The sequence below is a fragment of the Mesoplodon mirus genome (genome assembly GCF_964341445.2).
Source record: "Mesoplodon mirus genome assembly, chromosome: 9".
Classification (NCBI taxonomy): Eukaryota; Metazoa; Chordata; class Mammalia; order Artiodactyla; family Ziphiidae; genus Mesoplodon; species Mesoplodon mirus.
The window spans coordinates 73,585,529-73,607,866 of record NC_138985.1 but is presented as its reverse complement, the minus strand read 5'-3'; the positions used below and the strand labels follow the sequence as shown (position 1 = coordinate 73,607,866).

Sequence of the window (22,338 nt, the reverse complement as noted above, 5' to 3'; positions counted from 1 at the left end):
AAAACTTTCTGGGCAGAGAACTTTTGTACTGCTAAGTGTACTTTCCTTCTTGTCAAGAATCTAGCCAAAACTTTAAGGAGGGGATGAATGGCATGGGTGATATAGATACTGCCAGTTAACTGCTTCTTTAAAAAACTAGATCTTCTAGTTGCTGTATTTAATTAGCATAGCCTCAGTGGTATTTTCTAGTACCAGCCATGGGAGTTTAGCTTACATTAAATTGAGATATGTTTTGTCAATAAACCTAAGGGTCTTTCTATGTTTCCTGCCTTGCATAAGAAGGGACAAAACCCTGGCACTGGCATAGAGTTCTGTATATAGTCTTTGGACACAGTTGTGTTGCTCCTGTTTTTGTTGACAAAGAACCTTCTCACTTTTCTAGTGGTTCCTCGTTCATGATTTCATGTCATTAGTATATATATTCAGTTTTTTTAAGGTGTGTTTTAAAAATCTAAAAAGTATCAAAGGAGAATTAAGTTGAATTCCTCTTAATTTTTTATGGCAGATAAATTTCAGTGGGACTTGAAAATGTCTTAAAAATCTGTTCATGAAAGAGTTATCCAATAAGGGCCAGAAATAATTAGTTCTAGAGAAATTAGGCTGTGCTGCCAAATGGCTAGGCCTTTCTTCTATTAATTTTTTAATGAACACCATATTTTGATGGTCCCTTTAACAAGAAATCATGCCAAAAAAGAACACTTTCCAGGTTATGTGCCTAACAATCAGGCTCCCTAGTAAGGTTTCTGGTGTCTGTGTGGTGTGGAATAACATCTTAAAGCTTTTGTTAGTTTTGCAAAAGACCAGTGTCCTTGGGACCTTTCACATGGCAGGACTAAGGAAGGTAGATAGGCAAAAAGACATGCTGTAAATAGGAAGGCAGTACAGGTAAATGCAATTTTAATGAACCTGGAAGGATGTTGAAATTATTTTGTACCCAGCTTTTTAAAGTGGGTAATTTATATAAAATGTAATTGTGTTTTAAATTTACATAAAACACTTGACAAAATATTTTCAAGCAGCAGCAAATTGAGGTGGTCTTCAAGAGATTATATTGTTTGAGGTTATTGAATCTGTGAGTTACTGACATCACTGAAGCATGAGAATTTTAAAATCCTGTTTGGTATCTTGTTCATGTTGTTAAAAAACAATACTTGGTGGTGGTATCTATAAACTAATAGAATTTTAGAACTGAAAGAAATCTTGAAAATGTAGTTCAATCTCATTTTTTATAGGAAAGCTGAGACTCAGGGGTTAAGTGAATTTTAAGGTTATGTTCCTTGTTAATGTCAGAGATAACACCAAATTCTAGCATGCTCCTCAATATTTTAAACAAATGTACTACTAATATAGCATGTTATACAGTAGCTGTTATACAGTAGTAGTTCATAGTAACTGTTTAAGTGACAGTTACTAGTACCATTTATTAAACACTTCCTATGTGTTAAGCATCATGAAAAGAGCTTTATATGAATTTAATTTTCACAAATTTGTATGCTATTTTTTTGTATATAATTACTACTCAGCCTTTTATAGTTGAGAAATGGACTAATGTTGTGTAATTAAAGTGATGTTGATTTTCTAAACTCTTCAGTCTCGTAAGAATTAAAATATCTACCTGTTAAGTTGGGCACAGGAGTCAAATCAGTAAATTTTTAAAATTCACTTTTTGCAGAGGGATTTCATAAGTACATTTTTAGCAATGTGTCTATAATATTGTGATTGTAATGAATTAAATCTCCTTGAAAAAATAATTACATTTTTGTTTGTAGAGTTCAGATCTGTCAGGATCATCAACTCCATCATCCAGTCAAGAAGCCTTGTCTTTAGCTACCAGTTCGTCCTCTGAAGGATTGAGGCAACGAACCCTTCCACAAGCACAAACCGACCCAGCACAGAGTCATCAGTTCCCATATGTAATGCAAGGGTGAGTGAAACTGATAGCTGTGGGCCTCTTAAAAATCTGTGACTCCAGACTTTCATGGTAGCCCCCTTCAGTAATCAAAGTACATTTGAAATTTACTCATGTACCTGATTATATGTTTTGAGAATTAGAGGGTTAGGTGGAGCAGTGTTTTTTTTTTTTTTTTTTGGCTGCCCCACACGGTTTGTGGGATTTTAGTTCACTGATCAGGAACTGAACCCCGGGCCCTCTGCAGTGAGAGCATGGAGTCCTAACCACTGGACCACTAGGGAATTCCCAGGAGCAGTGCTTTTTTTAAAAGTGAATGGTGTTTTTTGTTTTGTTTTTTAAATTTATTTATTTTATTTATTTTATTTTTGGCTGCACTGGGTCTTTGTTGCTGCACGTGGCCTTTTATCTAGTTTAGGCAAGCGGGGGCTACTCTTTGTTGCAGTGCACGGGCTTCTCGTTGCAGTGGCTTCTCTTGTTGTGGAGCATGGGCTCTAGGCGTGCAGGCTCAGTAGTTGTTGCCTACAGGCTTTAGAGCACAGGCTTAGTAGTTGTGGCGCACGGGCTTAGTTGTTCCACGGCATGTGGTGTCTTCCCGGACTCAGGCTCGAACCCGTGTCCCCTGCATTGGCAGGCAGATTCTTAACCACTGCACCACCAGGGAAGCCCAGGAGCAGTGCTTTTGAAAGCTGGTTGTACATTAGAATTGTCTAGGGCAGTACTTTTCAGTCTTTAATGTTTGTGCTGATCACCTGGAGATCTTATTAAGATGCTGGTTCTGATTCAGTAGGTCTTATGGGGCCTGAGATTCTGTATTTCCAGCAAGCTCCCCTGTGATGCTGATGCTTCTGATACTTAGAACATACTTTGAATAACAAGGGTCTAGGTAACTAAAATTTTTGTTTTTACTCAGTCTTACTATAGGTCTATGCAAATTAGTCTTCTGGGGAGCAGATGGGTGAGTAAGGGTGTTCTTGGAAGACTCTAGGGCCCAGTAATATGCTTTTAAAAACTTCCACTGGTGTTTATGATCTGCCAGGCTTGGTAACAACTGAGGTAGAATAAAACTGTGATGTATTATGAAGATATGCTAACCATTGCATGTTATCCAGAGTCTTTCTTAGAGGAGGTTACTCAAGAAGCTTGCTATGGCTACCTTATATTTAGCAATTACAGCAGGCCTCTTGGGTTAGGTAGTTCCAGGGGGGCCAATGCAGTCGACAGCCACAGCATATCTTTCAGACAGCTCAGAAAGGAAGATCTTGGAGAATACAGTTTAGACCTGGGTTATGTCTGAAACCAGAGTACTTTTGAAGTAAAGGAAACATGAATAATAGGTAGTGATAGTTGTTTTGTGTTGCATATCATGCTGTGGGACTGCAGTGTGTGACAGTGCTCCAGATCCATGATGGTGAGGCTGGAAATAAGGAAATGGCTAGGACCCCTCAGAATGGTAGTAAGTGATATAACCAAGGAGTAGCCACTGACTGTTATGCCAAACAGGATGTAATAACATACAGGTTCTTTCTACTTAGAACTTTAAACTTAATTCAATTCTTAATGCAGAAAAACAAAGCAGAGTATATAGCAAAATATTTAAAAGACTCATTTGTCTCATATTCTTGAGTTTTTCTTCTAAAAATAAGTGTTTAGATGAGGCTGATTGTAGACTTTTATGAAGCATCCTATGAAACTATCAATATTTTTGTTTTCAGAAAATGATTATTACAAACCAAAATTTAGTTATTTATAAAAAACAGTGTTGTCATTGTTTACATTATAGAATAATGGCTTAAAATACTTTCTGTCTTATGACAGTGATTCCTTTCCTGTCTTTTTTGCAGAGTAAGACAGTTCAGTTCCTCTCAATTTATACAGAGTGATTTTACTAATATTTTACCAAATACGGTGGTAGTGATAGAAAGTGAGAAAATTATGGATATAATAAACCTGGAAGAATATGTAATGATGTTAATAATAGTTATCTCTGCACAGTAAGATTTTTAACTCTTTCTCATACTTACAGTGAATATATTTTGTAATAAACAAAACAAAGTGTGTAAAGTTGCACATCTTCAGAATAAGACCATGGTTATCTTGGGAAAAGATTAATAATTTCTTTAGGCTGTTGCGAAAATCAACAAACTTTGGAGACAAAGGCATTTAGCTCTTAGAAGTATATAAAACAGATTAGAAAAATCTGAAATAGTGTTTATTTTGCTAAAAATGAGTATTAAGATGATAAGCAATAAAATCCTTAAAGATTTGAGCTTTACTTAGGGAATCTATTACTAGATGAATAATGTTTTAACTCAGGAGGGCAGTATAGCTTAGTGGATGTACAGATTCAGGAGCCAGCCTGCCTTGGTTTGAATCCTGGCCCTAACCACTGACTAGCTTGGGCAAGTCTCTTCTCTACTTTATCTCAGTTTGCTCATGATCTGGAGATAACACTACTTATCATACAGGATTTCTGTGTGGATTAAGAGTTCATGTATGTAAAGTGTTTACTGATGTGTTAGCAGTTATTTATAAATTCATTCATATTTATAAATGAATGTTGTACATTCATTCAGCAAACAGATTTATAGTCATCTATGAGTCTGATACACTGAAACATTTGAATGAATGCCAGTGCTAGGTGCTGGAAAATGAATCTGTATTTGGAAAGAGCACTTTGTGATTTACAAAACAATTTAAGTGAAAGTTCAGTAAATAGGTTATTCAGTTCAACAATGAACGTGATTTAATTTCATCTTATAGTTGTAATTTTTTACTAATGAAGACTTTACATCTGTCTTTAAGTAAATTTTATTGAACATAGCCTTAGCCTTAAATGTACAAGAGCAGTAATTTAGTGACCTTGAAGAATTCACCAACGAAATATAATCTCTGCACACCTTTTTTAGACTTCAGTATATGTTTAACTAGCCACATGTGTTTTCCACCATGTAGGTTAGTACTCTCAATCTTTAGTGAACTTGTTAAAATTGGTAAATTCTGATCCCTACTCCCTGAGGTTTTTTTTTTTTTTTTTTTTTTGCGGTACGCGGGCCTCTCACTGTTGTGGCCTCTCCCGTTGCGGAGCACAGGCTCCGGACGCGCAGGCTCAGCGGCCATGGCTCACGGGCCCAGCCGCTCCGCGGCATGTGGGATCTTCCCGGACCGGGGCACAAACCCATGTCCCCTGCATCGGCAGGCGGACTCTCAACCACTGCACCACCAGGGAAGCCTTCTCCCTGAGTTTTTGAATCACTAGGTTTAGGGTAGTGCTTAGGAATCTGCCAACTTAACAGCATTCTGGGAACCTCACTTTTTAACAAGCTCTAATGCAGGTGATTATTTGCCCATCAAGATCTTGAGGAAACATGAGAAGACCAAACAGTACATGTATATCACCACATTGGCTATCCATTTATAATGTCATGTTTATAAATCTTGACTGACTGTTTTGGACTCAGTGTGCTGTGCTGTCATATTTATTTAACTCCAAAAACTGCTGACTGGTTTATAGAATACCCACTGTTTTGTACACTCAATTTTCCCCCCTGAAATAGTAACAACCTTGTTTTATAATTACTAAAACTGAAAACCTACTCATTGTACCCTTCTGTGTTATCCGATTTTTTAATAGTAAAAATTGCTTATAACCCACCACCCAGAAATAACTATTGCTAACATTTTTGTAGTTTCCTTCCAAATAATTTTCTAAGTATACTTTTTAAATAGAAATATCATACTATTTTATTTTATGAACCTTTTAAAAAAGCATAGTGTAGCCTGGACATATTTCCAGATCAAATATAAATCTACAACATTTAAACTCTGTATTAGGAATAAGTTTAGCCAAGGAGGTGAAGGAGCCATGCACTGAAAAGTATAAGACAATGATGAAAAAAATTGAAGACACAAATAAATGGAAAGATATTCCATGCTCATGGATTAGAAGAATTAGTGTTGTTAAAATGTCCATACTACTCAAAGCAACCTGTAGATTCAGTCAATCCCTATCAAAATTCCAAATGATATTTTTCACAGAAATAAAACAAACAATCCTAAAGTTTGTGTGGAACCACAAAAGACCTCAAATAGCCAAAGCAATCTTGAGAAAGAAGAGCAAAGCTAAAGGCATCACACTCCCTGATTTCAAACTATACTATAAAGTAACAGTAATTAAAACAATATGGTATTGGCATAAAAACAGACACATAGATCAATGGAACAGAATAGAGAACCCAGAAATAAACCCATACATATATAGTCAATTAATTTATGACAAAGGAGGCAATAATATATAATGAGGAAAAGACAGTCTCTTCAATAAATGGTGTTGGGAAAACTGAACAGCCACATGCAAAAGAATGAACCTAGACTACTATTTTATACCATACTTAAAAATTAACTCAAAATGGGAATTCCTTGGCAGTCCAGTGGTTAGGACTCCGTGCTTTCACTGCCGAGAGCACAGGTTCAATCCCTGGTTGGGGAACTAAGATCCTGCAAGCTGTGGGGCATGGCCAAAAAAAAAAAAAAGTTACCTCAAAATGAATTTGACTTGAATGTAAGACTTGAGACCATAAAACTCCTAGAAGAAAATAAGCTCCTTGACACTGGACTTGGTGATGATTTTTTAGATTTGACAACAAAAGCAAAAATAAATGGGATTACATCAGACTAAAAAGCTTCTGCACAGCAAAGGAAATCATCAACAAAATGAAAAGGCAACCTACTGAATGGGAGAAAATATTTGCAAATCATATATTTGATAAGGGGTTAATATCCAAAATATATAAAGAACTCATACAATAGCAAAAACACAAACAATCCAATTAAAAAATGGGCAGAGGATCTGAATAGACTTTTTCCCAAGAAGACATACAGATGGCCAGCAGGTACATGAAAAGATGCTCAACATCACTAATCATCAGGGCAGTGCAAGTCAAAACCACAATGAGATACCAACTCGCACCTGTCAGAATGGCTATTATTAAAAAGACAACAAATAACAAGTGTTGGTCAGGATCGTGGAGAAAAGGGTACCCTTGTGCACTGTTGTTGGGAATGTAAATTGGTGTAGCCACTATGGAAGACATTATGGAGTTTCCTCAGAAAATTAAAAATAGAACTACCATATGATCCATCAATTTCACTTCAGAGTATTTGTCTGAAGAAAATGAAAATACTTAATTTGAAGAGATATATGTACCCCCATGTTCACTGCAGCATTATTTACAATAGCCATGATAAGGAAGCAGCCTAAGTGTCCATAGGTAGATTAATGGATAAAGAAATCATGGTACATATTTACACAATGGAATACTATTCAGCCATAAAAAAGAAAAGTTATACCAGTTTACTTTTCCAATAGCAGTTGTTAAAAGAGCCCGATTCACCAAACCATTACAGATATGTACTTCCCAGTATGATAAGTTGGGATGTCCTTGTTTTAACCTGAGACACGATAAAGAGACATTCCTTTTGTTTTGTGAAATGCTTATTTGTTGGCGTGTTGGTATTTTAAAAAGTTCATTTGTGACAGTTCTTTATCTAAAAGGATATTAATAATTAATGCTTATTGAGCACTTAGCTCAGGCTAAGCATTGTATTAAGCACTTATACATGCTTTATTTCACTGAACTTTTTACCAACTCTGTGGTCTAGGTACTATTCTCTCCCATTTTATGGATGAGAAGAAGGATGAAAGGTTATGTAGCCTGCCTAAGTTCACAGAAGTGGTCAGTAGCAGGACTAAAGTTCAAATCCATATCTGACTTGAAAGTCTGTGTTAACTGTCTTGAAGTGAATATTTTGTATGTCATTTGTTTCAATATAATTTCCTAGCTTACCATTTGTATTTTGACTTCATTTATAATGGTGGTTCTCTCCCCTCTGCTCTCCCGTTTAAAACTTTTCCCTAGTAAGACCTGTTGGCCAGATTTTAAGTATTGGTGACTGAATAAGCATATTTGTCTGTATGAGGACCTTGTGGCTTTATTCAGGAAAAGTTTACTTTAGAATTTGCTGTAGCTGGGCAATGAAGACAGGAAAATGAATTGTGTAGTTGCCCTCAATGGAAGTAGGTCAGATCGGCAAATAAACTGCCATTCATTGATGTGCTATCATGGTCTTGAAAAAGTTCTGCAGGAGCCTGGAGGAGGGAGTGACTGTCTCTGCTTGGAGGAAGGGGGAGGGCTTCATAGTTGGTAACATTTTGGCTGATTTTAAGGGAGGTTCAGCAGAGGAAAACAAAGCAGTGTGGAAAGTCTTGAAAAGGCATATTCTGGAAACGAAGTGGGGATTCCATGCAGGTTTTCTATGAAAGAATTTGTCCCTGATTGTTGAAGTTTCTAGTTCCTTTCATCTCCTCTCCTTTATAATTCTTAACTTTAAAAAGCATACTAATGAATGTCTATTATAAGAAACCCTTACTTACCTAACATTCAGCTTCAGCAACTATTAATAGACTACGATTCTTCAACCATTCTGCCTTGCTCCTCCTTTTTTTCTTGGGCTGGAGTATTTCTAAAGTAAAATGTAGACATCATATCACTTCATCTGTAAATACTGTGTATCTGTAACAGACGTGACAGATATGGACTAAGAATCACAATACCATTAGAACACTCAACAAAATTTAAAAAATTTTAATATCATTTAATATCCAATTCGTGATCCATTTTCCCTGATTGTCTCGAATGTCTTTTTATGGTTTTGATTGGATCAGTATTGAAAGAGATTGACCTACTGCATTTGGTTGATGTTTCTTAAGGCTCTTCTAATCAAATCCCTATCCCTACCTTCTTTGACTTTATGCCTTTTCTGTTGTTCTATGTAATTTCCCATAGTAGTCTAGATTCGGCTCACTACATCCTTGTGGCATCATTAATATTTTCCTTTGTTTTCACAGGTTGCCTGTAAACTGGTAGTTAGATCTAGAGCTTGATTAAATTCAGTTAAACTTATTTTTATTTATTTTTTTTACTTTAGCTTATGTGGAAAATATGAATTTTATTAACTCACTTTTATAAAACATTTTGACAGATGATAAATAATAATGTAACTAACAAATCTTAGAATCTTAACATCATAGAAGTTTGCTTCTTACTCATGTAGTAGTCTGATTCTAGTGTTTAATCCCCTGTAGGTGATTTTTCACCATCTGGTGATTCAAAGACCCAGGGTTTTTTCACTTTTATGGCTTTTCAAGACTCATAAGGGAATTCCCTGGCAGTCTAGTGGTAGGACTTGGTTCTTTCACTGCCAGGGCCCGGGTTCTATCCCTGGTCGAGTAACTAAGCTTTCCCGCAAGCTACACTGCCAAAAAAATAAATAAATAAAAAATAAAAAAGGGAGGGATAGATTGGGAGTTTGGGATTGACGTGTACACATTACTACATTGAAAATAGATAACCAAGAAGGATCTACTGTATAGTGCAGGGAACTCGGTTCAATATTCTGTAATAACCTAAATGGTACAAGAATTTGAGAAAGAGTGGATACTTGTATGGGTATAACTGAATCACTTTGCTGTACACCTGTAACTAACACATCATTGTTAATCAACTATAATATAAAATTAAAATTAGAAAAAAGATTCATAAAATCTTGGGGTTCATCTGTTCATCTGTATGTACTTGGCAAATGGAGAAAGGAGCATAGGGAAACACACCTACTTTGTAAATACCTTGGCCTAGAAGTGATATATTCCACTATCACTGATTACATGAGCAAGAACTAGCCACATAGCTCAATGAATTGCCAGAGGACCTAGGAAATGTAGTCCCTAGCTGGGGAGCCACACTTCCCAGCAAATACTCAAGGTGTTAAACTATAGGAGGAAAGCACAGATTTTGGTGAACACATCATTATATTTCCCTCCCTAGCAATGATAATAACAATATTTTATTAATATTTCCTTACTTTGTACCAGACATTGATGTGCTTAATATATATATATAATTTAACAACCCTATGGGATAGGAAATGTTCTCATACCTATATAAGGAAACAGGCACAGAGGATGCTCCAGAATGTATTTTACAAATGATTTTCTTATGACAGAAACTGAATCTTACTGTGATTTTTTTTTTTTTTTTTTGTGGTACGCGGGCCTCTCACTGTTGTGACCTCTCCCATTGTGGAGCACAGGCTCTGGACGCGCAAGCTCAGCGTCCATGGCTCACGGGCCTAGCCACTCCACGGCATGTGGGATCTTCCTGGACCGGGGCACGAACCCGTGTCCCCTGCATCGGCAGGCGGACTCTCAACCACTGAGCCACCAGGGAAGCCCAGTATCTTTAAATTTTATGTTGTCAATTACGTTATCTTTTTTGTGCTTTCTTCTATTGTTTATAAGTTAGGAAAGTCTTCCTCCTTCCATAGTTTTGGTAAATAGTCAATTCTAATTGCATCTAGATTATCTGTGGTTTAACTCAATACTTTATTTTAGTCTACTTGAAACTCATTTGAATATGGAATGAGGTGAACCTTTAAACTCCCTTCCCCCAACCACCAATTTGGTCATCACTTTTCTCAGCTCCAAATAATAATTCTCTATTGTGGTATTTAATGATGCATCCTCTAGAATATATTAAATTCTTATGTAATATGTTTCACTACTCTATTATTATGTGCTTTAACAGTAACTTTATAATTTCATATCAAATAAAACTCTTTTTTCTTGTTTTCTATAGAGTACCAAATATATAACATCTTGTCTGAAGGATAATTAACACAGTGGAAAGTTGTAGTATACCAACCTGGGCCTGGAATGTACCTTAGCAATTATACAGTCCAGTAGTTTTTAAGTTATTGGTGAGAAAGGGAAGAAGCATATGGGAATCATCTAGGGGAATTTATTTATTTTCTTGACAACATAGTTTCAGTAATCACATTTATGTTTTTGGCTGCAGGAAGGTGAGGTGGGAAGCTATAGTAATTTTTTCTAAGTGATTGTTAGTGGCCTTTTCTTCCCTTGACCTTTAAAAACAGTGACAAAGTCCAGCCTTCACATTTAACAGTTGAAGTAATGGACTTGTGTGAGGTTATATTTCCTCTTAGTGGTAGAGATTGGTTGAGTTCTATTTTAGGGGGATGAGTTTTTTCTTAGTTGGAAATACTAAGAAAATTTAAATATATACCTAGATACTGACTAATATTATGGCTAATACTTGATTTAGATAGTTTTCATTTTGCTTAGATGCGTCAGTTCACTGGGGGAAATGCTAACAGCATTTATACAAATGCCAAAACATTTATATAAATGTTTTATAATACATCTCTGCTCCAGTGGTATGGCTTTCTCTCCAGATTTGATCCCTAATTGATATCTTTTTAAATGTATAGGTGGGGTAAGGTTCTTTTCCTCTTCTTATACAGGACTTGTTTATCAAGAGCTGGGAGGAACTCTCATGGAGGATTCTCTGCTTTTCCTTCTTCATTCAGTATGTGGGAAAGCTTGGGAAGTAGTGGGGAGGGCTGCATTCAGGAGGCAGGAGGATCTTCTGAGGATGGGAGCCACTGTATGGCTCCTATTATTCCTCCAAGGATGAGGAAATTTCAGGTTACATGCAGGAGAGTTGATGCCTTAATCTAGCACCAAGTTGCCTTCAGTACAGTTTGTTGATAAGTCTTAGCCTCCCAAGCTCTTCTAAATTAGGTTCTATAATCAATTTTTACTAATTGTATGTTAACAGTCTTTAGAATATAAAATTAAAGTTCATGAATTTGTTAATTATTCTTGTCTCACTCTGGATAGATCAAACTAATATTAGCTAAGATAAAATTCAAGTAATATGAAGAAAAGGAGAGTTACAAAATTCACAAATTCTGCATTTACTTATATGTTTATCCCTGTAGTTGTCTTGAGGTATGCGAATTTCTGCAAACCTCACATTACACACTTTGAAGTCATGTTCAGAGTTAGTGGTAGGAGAGAGTAAAAATAAAAATAGCTAACATTTACTGAGTACAGACTAGCGACCCTGTGAGGAAGAGTCTATTATTAGCCCCATTTTAGAGATGAGGAAACTGAGGCATAGAAAAGTTAAATGTGGGCTTCCCTGATGGCGCAGTGGTTGAGGGTCCGTCTGCCAACGCAGGGGACACGGGTTCTTGCCCCGGTCCGGGAAGATCCCACATGCCACGGAGCGGCTGGGCCCGTGAGCCATGGCCGCTGAGCCTGCGCATCCGGAGCCTGTGCTCCACAATGGGAGAGACCACAACAGTGAGAGGCCCGCGTACCACAAAAAAAAAAAAAAAAAAAAGGGAAAGTTAAATGTGACCACCCACAAATTTTACTGAATTAATAGAATTTTAATCTACTTTAGGAATGCATGTATAAATATGTTCTGCTAATCTTGGTTATTTAACTAAAAAATATTTTACAGATTTTAATAATGTTCATTTTTTATTTTACAGTTGATAGGTGCTATGTTTTAAATAATATTTTATTACTAATGTAAAATATCCTTTTGCTAACTCCCCCAAGTTTAGGGTTTTGGTTCTCAAGAAGAATGTACTAAAAATGTAATGAAAGTATTTTTTGACTTCTGTGCTGAAATGAGAAGATAGCAGATGTTTAATCTGGCCACACATTTGCTTTATTTTTCCATTAAAATTGGGCTGTGATGTTACTTGTTCTGTATACTTGGGGTCAGGGTCATCTTACATAAGCTATAATGTCTTACTTGAGGAATGCTGAAAATAAGTATTTTTCATTAAGATTTAATACGTTTTGTCAATGGATTACTTGTAGTTCAGAAATAAAAATGTAGAGAAATGCTTTCAACTTCTTCTGGAGCATTAAAAGGCATTTCTTTATTACTCTATTTCAGAAATGTAGACAACCAGCTTCCTGGGCAGGCTGTTCCGGCTGGATTCCCAGTGTATCCCGCTTTCAGCCCACTGCAGATGCTATGGTGGCAACAGATGTATGCGCATCAGTATTATATGCAATAGTAAGTTAATTTGAGTTTATTTTTTTTACTCATTGTGCTATTTGCTTTATTTTCTTTTTGATTCTAAGAATAAGTTGATTTGGGATTTCATTTACTGATGTGTTTCATTGGTTTTTAAAAATTATTTTAAAGTATTTGGCTAAAGGAAAAAGGGTTCACATCCTGTTCACATCAACTAAACCTATTCTGTGCTTCTCTCTCTCTCCCCTAATTATATTTAGCAGTATTCAGGTGCTTTCTTTAATAGAACATTTTATCTATTTAAGAGGAGAAAACTTAGGAAAGTTTCACTGGAAGGTAGCAAATCTACGTGAAGGTAGGATGTCGAATAAAAAAGGGAATAGAAAGAATCATATGTCAGGGAGGCTCATATTGATGTAGGGCTCAGTTGTGGCTAATATGCTTTCTGGACTGTTGGTATTTTAGTAAGTCTTGCTTCTGATCAGCATGGAACAATCTTAGTACCAAATACAGTTTCTCGGTTTTCTTTCTTCTGGACTTCCTGTGTGTTCATTTAACATTTCTAGCTTCTCTTTAACATTTTCCTGTCCTTGTTTCTGTGATTCTGTCATCCTCTTCATTCTTTTTCTCTTTCTGATCACTCATTTTGTGTCCTTTGCTTTTTCCCTTTTTCTAAATGGTAACATTTCTTGTTCAGTTACGTATTTGTATACCTACCATGTGCCTTGTGATACTCAGTCTGGTTCAGTCCTGGGCCAGTCATCTTGGATTTCCTTTTTCCGTGGCCTTAGTTGTTAGCTTTCTGTGATGACTCCCGTTCTTCATCTCCTGTGCCTCCTCTTGTGTCTCCACTTAATTGTCGGAGATTCCCATAGAGAAATTTGCCTTTCCCTTAAATGCAGTATGTCTGAAATTTAACTGCACCATCCTCTTAAGTGCATTCTCCTTCTTGACTTCCTTGTCAGTGATACTGTCTCTTCTTAATCATCCTCCAAGCTCTTCACCTTAGTGAGCTTTGATTCTGGCTTCTACTATCCCTGAATCCAACAACTTACCAAGATGAGTTAGTATGTTGTTTCTAGCTTCCGTCCTTCCCTATATCTTACTTCCAATATTTTGTGCAGATCTTTTCTAATATAGGCCCACTTTACTGCAATCGCTTTTTCTCTTTTAGGCTCTTTACTGTATTTCATTGTACTACTGCCAGGTTAATTTGTGTAACACATAATTGAGTCTGTCATCCTCCATCCCCTAAAACATCTGATGGCTCTCTTGCCTACAGTGTGAAGTCTGTATCCTTATCCTTCCTCTAGACCTTACCCCATGAAGCTAACCTGCTTTATTAACTTCATATCCTAATGCTCTCCTGTATAACCCCTAGGCTCCAGGAAGGCTCTTTATACCTTACCTGTCGCCATAGTAATGGTTATCATTTGAGTGACTGCTTTGTCCTTAGTACTCCACTAGATGCTTTACACCCCTTGTCTTGTTTATAACCTCAAAAGAACTGTGTGAGATAAGTGGGGCTTATCGTAGTTTGCTACTGAATCATATAACCTTATGTACATCGTTTAACTTCTGAGCCTCAAGTTTTCACATTTAATGAAATAACTCACCAATGAATCAGAATGTCCATGAGATAGGAAGTGTTTTGGAAATGAAAGAACCCTCTACATATACAATGTTTTAGATAGCTGGCTTAAACAGGCTTTTGTAGCCTGGAAAACTTCTATTTTATTTTATTTTGCTATCTTGATTTTAAAACTTTATTGTAGAAAAATTTCAACATATAAAAAGATAGAAGAGTGAAATGAATCCCTGTGTTCTCATCACCCAGCTTTTCAACATTTATCAATTCATGACAGTCTGGTTCTACAACTTTCCCCCCTTTGCTAAATAATTTAAAGCAAATTTCAGATATATTATCATTTTACCGGGAGTCTTTTACAGGAAAATTTATTCTGACTTTTAAGCAATCAAATTATAAGCAAACTTCAGGACCACAGTTCTTCATAACTTGATAAGGACCTACACCAGTGTTCTCCAGATGGAGTTCCCAAAAGTCAGGATTGGGGTTGAGGGATTGTTACCTGGATCTCGTTAATATCTTAAAATACTAATACAAATCATTTATCACTGAGAGTGGACACACAGGGTAATGATTAATGTACTTTTTTTTTTTTTTTTTTTGCGGTATGCGGGCCTCTCACTGTTGTGGCCTTTCCCGTTGCGGAGCATAGGCTCTGGACGCGCAGGCTCAGCGGCCATGGCTCACGGGCCCAGCCGCTCCACGGCATGTAGGATCTTCCCGGACCAGGGCACGAACCTGCGTCCCCTGCATCGGCAGGCGGACTCTCAACCACTGCGCCACCAGGGAAGCCCTGATTCATGTACTTTTTTAGACAAATCTTTCAAAACAAGGGTCTAAGGAACAGGTGGTGGGTGTGTAGAAGAGCAAAAGAGGCCATTAGTGACAAGTTTTGGAAAAAGATCTGGTCATTACCTTATAATTTAGTGAAAAAGAGAAACAGTAGTGATCACGTGGCTGTTCTTATCTCTTCCACCTCTCCCCTGCTAACCTAGACTACCAAGCTGGGAGAACATCCTTCCCTGAGCTACTCCTGCCATCCATGTTGGCTCCACTTTTCCACTGGGAATTATGCTTACCTAGGAAATGAGGTGCGGGAGTTGTGATATCCCATATTAGGTTTATGACAAATACATATGACTTCCCAGGAAGCTTTGAAAAATATAGTATATAAATGTTTTTTTCTTTTTAATATTTATTTTGGTGAATATTTCAGTCAAGCTGCAGTTTCAGCTCAGGCCACATCAAATGCCAACCCAGCCCAGCCTGCTGCTTCACAGCCTCTAAATCTGGCACACGTTCCCGGAGAAGAACCCCCACCAGCTCCAAACCTAGTGGCCCAAGAAAATCGACCCATGAATGAGAATGTTCAAATGAATGCACAGGGAGGTCCAGTGCTAAACGAAGAAGACTTCAATCGAGACTGGCTAGACTGGATGTACACGTTCTCACGAGCCGCAATTCTCCTTAGCATTGTGTACTTCTATTCTTCTTTTAGTCGGTTTATCATGGTAATGGGAGCCATGCTACTGGTTTATTTGTGAGTGATGTTCATTCACTTTTTGTGGTTTCTTTTAATTACTTTCTAAAACTGTTCAGCACGGAATCTGGCATGTGGTAGTCTGTTGTGAATGTTGAGTGAAGGAATATGAATGTTGGCCTTCAGATATCTGGCATCAAAAGCAAAGCAGGTTATGTTACGTAAGAACGTTTATCAGAATTGTCTAGAAGCAGATTTTTTCCTTTACTGTCTTTTATAAAAATTGTTAGTTCAGTTAGACAAGCTCTATCAATTATTTAGAACTTAAGGTGTGTATGATGCAGTCTTGCAAAAGATATGCTTTTTAATTAATTATAGTTATCAATAGTAAGTCCTATAGGTTTAGGTCAGATTTTTTTTCATAAGCAGACTAACTGTCCCTTGCCCCCGCTTTGTCCCAAGAGGCAAACAAATATCTAGTTGAATTTCATTTTGAAAAATATCAAAAAATGATTTTATGACTCCTGATACGTCTTAATATCTAGCATAGAGTCAGTTAAGCTCATGATAAACTTTAGATTTAAATTGATTCCTGTTTTCCTGTCACTGCTTTGAGAGGGGTAGTTCTTGGCCTGAAGTAGATTTGGTCTTTTCATTTATCATAGTTCTAATCATTTTTCTCTTGTAGGACACTAATGTTTGATAGTGTTACAAATAAAAACAGTTGTGAATTATTTTCTTTTCTCTTTACTGAGCAGACACCAAGCTGGATGGTTTCCTTTTAGGCAAGAAGGAGGTCAGCAACAGGCTCCCAACAATAATGCCGAAGTCAACAATGATGTGCAGAATGCAAACAATCTAGAACTTGAAGAAATGGTATGCTAATGAGGTTTTCGTATACTTTAAATATAGATGTTTCTTCAGCACTGTATGAGACCAACATAATAAAAGACTCAGGGTATTCCATAGTATTGAAGAAAAGTTAACATGTAAACGTGTGGTTTCATCTAGGAGAACTTATAATACTGTCAATCATATATTAGAATTAAGTGGAAAGAACTAATATCATTCTTCCCAAAAATAGTCTAAAGAGAAAATTATGCACACAGTGAGAATTTATTGTATTAAATTGGCAGTAATCCCTTTGAACTTGAACGAGGAATTTATTAATTTTGGATTTAATGAAGATTTCTAATGACCATGAAGTTCCACTTCCTTATTATATGCTCATATTCCTTCTTTGGGAAGAATTTAGCTCTCTCCTTTTCTGTCATGAGTTAATGGTAGCTGTTCAAATCACTTAGGAATATGTTTCTTCTTTTGTTTGAAAGGAGCGTCTTATGGATGATGGGCTTGAAGATGAGAGTGGAGAAGATGCAGGTGAAGATGCCAGTGCAATTCAAAGGCCTGGATTAATGGCATCAGCTTGGTCTTTTATCACCACCTTCTTTACTTCACTAATACCAGAGGGGCCTCCCCAGGTTGCCAATTAGACCTGAAAAACTGTGCCAGTTGCAAAGGAGGGTCTGAATTTAGGAAAGTGTTTTAAATAACAGTGCAATTTCAAAAAAAATTTGTTACTTTCTTTTCTTCATCATGTATAGAGGTGTTTTTTTTTCTTTAAGCTTCTCATGCATATGAATATTTTAAGCACAAATGGACTACTAAATGTGTGATTTTTTTTTAAGATCTTAACATAGCGTAATATTGGTCTTCCAGGTTTTATTAATTTCAATTATGTATATTATACCAAGACAGACCTGTTTGTGTGTCTTCTTTAAAGAGCTGCTTCACATATAAATGTCTAGCTAATATCTCAGCCCTTCAATGTATAATTTGAATACATATAATATCTATTTTCTGTGAATTATCCTGAAAGTTTTAAACAGAATGACCTCATAGTTTTTAACAAAGAATATTTACCTAAAATGTGCTAGTAGCATCTTGCCCAGCCATAAAGCAATAAACTTCTCAATAATCTTAATTTTGACATTTGAATAAATGGAAACTTTCTATTTTAAGGGCATATCCCATCGATTGAAATTAGTACCTTAAAAAAAAAAGGCAGCTCTTCACTGGAATTAATAGTGATATAAAATGTTTGATATAGGCAGTACTTTTATAAAATAAGATTCTGGAAATTGCTCCCTGTAATTTTTTAAAATAAAAGGTCAATTATGGTAAACTGTTTTATGGGCTATTTATTCAAACTCTTCCATAATGTACCCATTACATGCAAAAATCTATGTAAATTTCAGTAGTTTTGGGGTTGCTAAAGTCTTCAAGGTCATTTTCACCTCTTTCCATTCCAGATGGTTATCTTCTAGTTCTCAGGTAGTCTGAAACCTCATTAGTTTATTTAAAAATCCCTGTGAAAGTTAATTCAGTATTTCTTAAGAAAGGAGTAAGTCTCTTATAGGGTAGCTAATTAAAATTGAATAAATGAGGATAGGAGAGCTTACTATGGAAGAACTTTTATCTCACATGATATGTATTATAAAGTAATATATGGTACTGGTACAGTAATATATGATTAGATAATAGAACAAAATATAAAATTAAGAAGACTCCATGAATTATTCTCTAAGTTTTTTACTTCCAGTGTTAAAGGTGACATTTCAAGGGTAACTGGTTAACCCTTTGAAAAGTAAAATTAGGTTTCTGTTTATAGATGTCAGTCAAAACATCATGATTGAATACGAGCAGTTCAACCATGAAATTACTAATAAAAAATATAGATGAATACTTATATAATATTGGGAGGAGAAAATACCTTTATGGCAGAATCCCTCAAAGAAAAGGTTGCTTATGTATATAATGTTTTGACATATAATTAAAAGGCAAACAGGAAAAAAATATTAAAAAGGTAATAAGCAAGTCTTAAATTTAGCTTAAAAAAAAGACAAAATCCCAGTAGGAAATGGGCAAGGGCAATCTCTTAGCTTGGGCTGCTATGCTAAATTACTGCAGGCTGGGGGCTTAAACAACAAGCATTTATTTTCCACAGTTCTGGAGGCTGAGAAGTCTGAGACCAAGGTGCTGGCAGATTCAGTATCTGGTGAAGGCCTTCTTCCTGGCTTGTAGATGGCTGTCTTCATGTGTCCTCCATGGCACAGAGTCGAAGCAAGCTCTCTGCTGTCTCTTGAAATTTGGCTTTTCAAATTAAGGGAGAAGAGGCCACATTTGGAGTCTCATTAGTTTTGGAGCACCATGGCAGTTTTTAATTCACTGAGAAAAGACTGAGGTGTGCTGATTTGTATGTCAGCTTTCTGTAAGTCTGGTGTAAATCAGACCTTAAGGCCTGTTGTATCTGGAATTGTGTTGATGGATCTGCAAAACTCCACCAGTCTCTGGAATGTGCTATTCCCAACTACCAATCTCTCCTGGGAGCCCCAATGGGGCTGGCTGACTCACCTCCCCACGTGGCATCACACGCTCTCACTGCAACCTGGTAAACTGGCTGCACGGTGGGTACAAAGCATGTTTATTGTATTTTATATCTTACACATAAACAATATTTTGGATGTTTCAGTATTTAAACATTTAAAAATACTTATTTTTTTTTGAATTAAAAAAATTGTGGGGACTACCCTGGTGGTGCAGTGGTTAAGAATCCACCTGCCAATGCAGGGGACACGGGTTTGAGCAAGCCCTGGTCCGGGAAGATCCCACATGCCGTGGAGCAACTAAGCCCGTGTGCCACAACTACTGAAGCCTGCGCACCTAGAGCCCGTGCTCCGCAACAACAGAAGCCACCACAATGAGAAGCCCGCGCACTGCAACAAAGAGTAGCTCCCACTCACCACAGATAGAGAAAGCCCATGCGAAGCAATGAAGACCCAACACAGCCATAAATAAATAAATAAATTTATAAAAAAAAAGAATTGTAAGAATGTTTAAAATGAGGTCCACTCTCAACAGATTTTTAAAGTGTATAATAACAGTAGCATTTAAAAACATTTAAATATTTAAAAATGAGGAATAAATGATGATGCTTCTTAAACATAAGTGTTGTGGAGCAATGCAAGCCTTTTTTATTAAAACACTATGGAATCTTTCAAATAAAGGTTTTTCTTATAAAGAGATCCCAGAATAATTAGGGTTTCTGGAGCTTCTCTACTGTTCAGGAGTCTTAGTAGATAGAAAGCTTTTCCCAGCACAATGAGGTCTCAGCCCTAATAGGGGGAGGGCAGCAAAAGATCTGACTCCTGGGCTTCCCTGGTGGCACAGTGGTTGAGAGTCTGCCTGCTAATGCAGGGGACACGGGTTCGAGCCCTGGTCTGGGAGGATCCCACATGCCGGGGAACAACTAAGCCCGTGAACCACAAGTACTGAGCCTGCGCGTCTGGAGCCTGTGCTCCGCAACAGGAGAGGTCGCGATGGTGAGAGGCCCGCGCACCGCGATGAAGAGTGGCCCCCACTTGCCACAACTAGAGAAAGCCCTCGCGACAGAAACGAAGACCCAACACAGCAAAAATAAATAAATTAATTAATAAAAAAAAAAAAAAAAAAAAAAAGATCTGACTCCTTCCAGAGCAAATCTTGGTGGTTACTGTCTTGCATCACACTTGGGGGATAAGCCTTGGAGGCCCCAGTCTAGGGTGTCAGTTTCATGAGTCTTCTTGCCAAAGCTTACTTCCTTGATCCTGCTGCTAAATTCTAACTCTCTTACTCCAGTTGATCTACTTTCCAAAATGAACATACTGATGCCTTCATAAACTATTTCATGTGGTACAGTAAGCCATTCCACTCAGGTATTCCAAAGCCATAGGAAAGTTGGAAATATTAAGATCTGTATAGGGTCTTTACCAGTTACCACTCTTCACAGAGGGTGCATAGGGGAGAGGCTGCCATTACGTGTTAATTTATATAATTAACAATAAAAACCATTATAATGCTTTAAAAATTGTTATTACTAACATATGAACATTTGTTATATTCTGTGCTGAATACTATACCTGCATTTTAAAAAAATCCTTAAAACAATTCAAGGTAGGTGCTACTGTTACTTCCATTTTCCAGATGAGGAAACTAAGACTCAAAGAGGTTAAGTAGCTCACTTAAAGTCCTATAGGTAGTAAGTGACAGAATAAAGTCTATTTTATTTCAGAACTTGAATTCCTTAAAATTAATCATTCAAATAAAGCATGTAGAGACTTTAGCTTCCAGCAATGGGTGATTAACTCGTTTTGCACCAAACCCTCTGCTGAGAAAACCAGAAAAGTCAGGATATAGATATCTATTAAGGCGTCAGAAAGCTATCAACAAAGCAGGGACCAATATTCCACACAGATGAGACCTACATTTGGTGCCTCATTTTACCCCTAAAAGCACTTGCTAATTCAAGAACGAGAGAAGCTGTGCAAAATTTTTGGTAGACTCATAGGAAACAAAAATTACGAGTTTGGGCTGCACCAAGAAGAAGTGTCCTTTAAACACCCTAGGCTTTTTATTCAATCCCCAAAGGGCTACACCTTGAGTGAATGTGAACTGGAAATGGATCTGTCCTCACAAGGACTGAAGCCCAGCCTCAAATCATCTCAGTCCCTAATTGAATGAGGCAATTGGCCCCAAACCTAGTGGACAGCCACAAGCAAAAATAAATTCCCTCTGAAGAAAGATAATATGCAATTTCTCAAATTTTCTCTATCATTTTTTCAAAGTCTATTCAGCAATAAAAAAGAATAACTAGGAATACAAAAACAAGATTTGACCAAAAAGGAGAAAGTAAAACAGATAAACCTCAGAAAATTAAGATATTTAGCATTGAGGAGAGGAACCAAGATGGCGGAGTAGAAGGACGTACTCTCACGCCCTCTTGCGAGAACACCAGAATCACAACTAGCTGCTGGACAATCACTGACAGGAAGACACTGGAACTCACCAGAAAAGATACCCCACATCCAAAGACAAAGGAGAAGCCACAATGAGATGGTAGGTGGGGCGCAATCACAGTAAAATCAAATCCCATAACGGCTGGGTGGGTGACTCTCAGACTGGTGAACACTTATACCCAGAAGTCCACCCACTGGAGTGAAGGTTCTGAGCCTCACGTCAGGCTTCCCAAACTGGGGGTCCAGCAACAGGAGCAGGAAATCCTAGAGAATCAGATTTTGAAGCCTAGTGGGAATTGATTGCAGGGCTTTGACAGGACTGGGGGAAACAGAGACTCCATTCTTGGAGGGCACACACAAAGGAATGTGTGCATCGGGACCCAGGGGAAGGAGCAGTGACCACGGGGGAGACTGAACCAGACCTACCTGCTAGTGTTGGAGGGTCTCCTGCAGAGGTGGGGGGGGGGCTGTGGCTCACTGTGGGGACAAGGACACTGGCAGCAAAAGTTCTGGGAAGTACTCCTTGGCATGAGTCCTCCCAGAATCTGTCATTAGCCCCACCAAAGAGCCCAGGTAGGCTCCAGTGTTGGGTTGCCTCAGGCCAAACA

At 37.4% G+C, this 22,338-nt stretch overlaps 1 protein-coding gene across 3 annotated transcripts in view; it reads left to right on the top strand.

The window, feature by feature from the left end:
- The window catches only part of HERPUD2 (HERPUD family member 2), a 45,176-nt gene extending 27,095 nt beyond the window's left edge, over positions 1-18,081 (top strand). For all 3 annotated transcript variants that reach the window (XM_082631950.1, XM_082631952.1, XM_082631951.1), the window contains 5 exons: positions 1,770-1,924; positions 12,745-12,867; positions 15,633-15,956; positions 16,655-16,772; positions 17,228-18,081. In XM_082631950.1, the coding sequence (XP_082488076.1) occupies positions 1,770-1,924; positions 12,745-12,867; positions 15,633-15,956; positions 16,655-16,772; positions 17,228-17,389 (882 nt within the window). In that variant the 3' untranslated portion in view covers positions 17,390-18,081. The remainder of the gene's footprint in view (positions 1-1,769; positions 1,925-12,744; positions 12,868-15,632; positions 15,957-16,654; positions 16,773-17,227) is intronic.
- Positions 18,082-22,338: the final 4,257 nt, after the last annotated feature.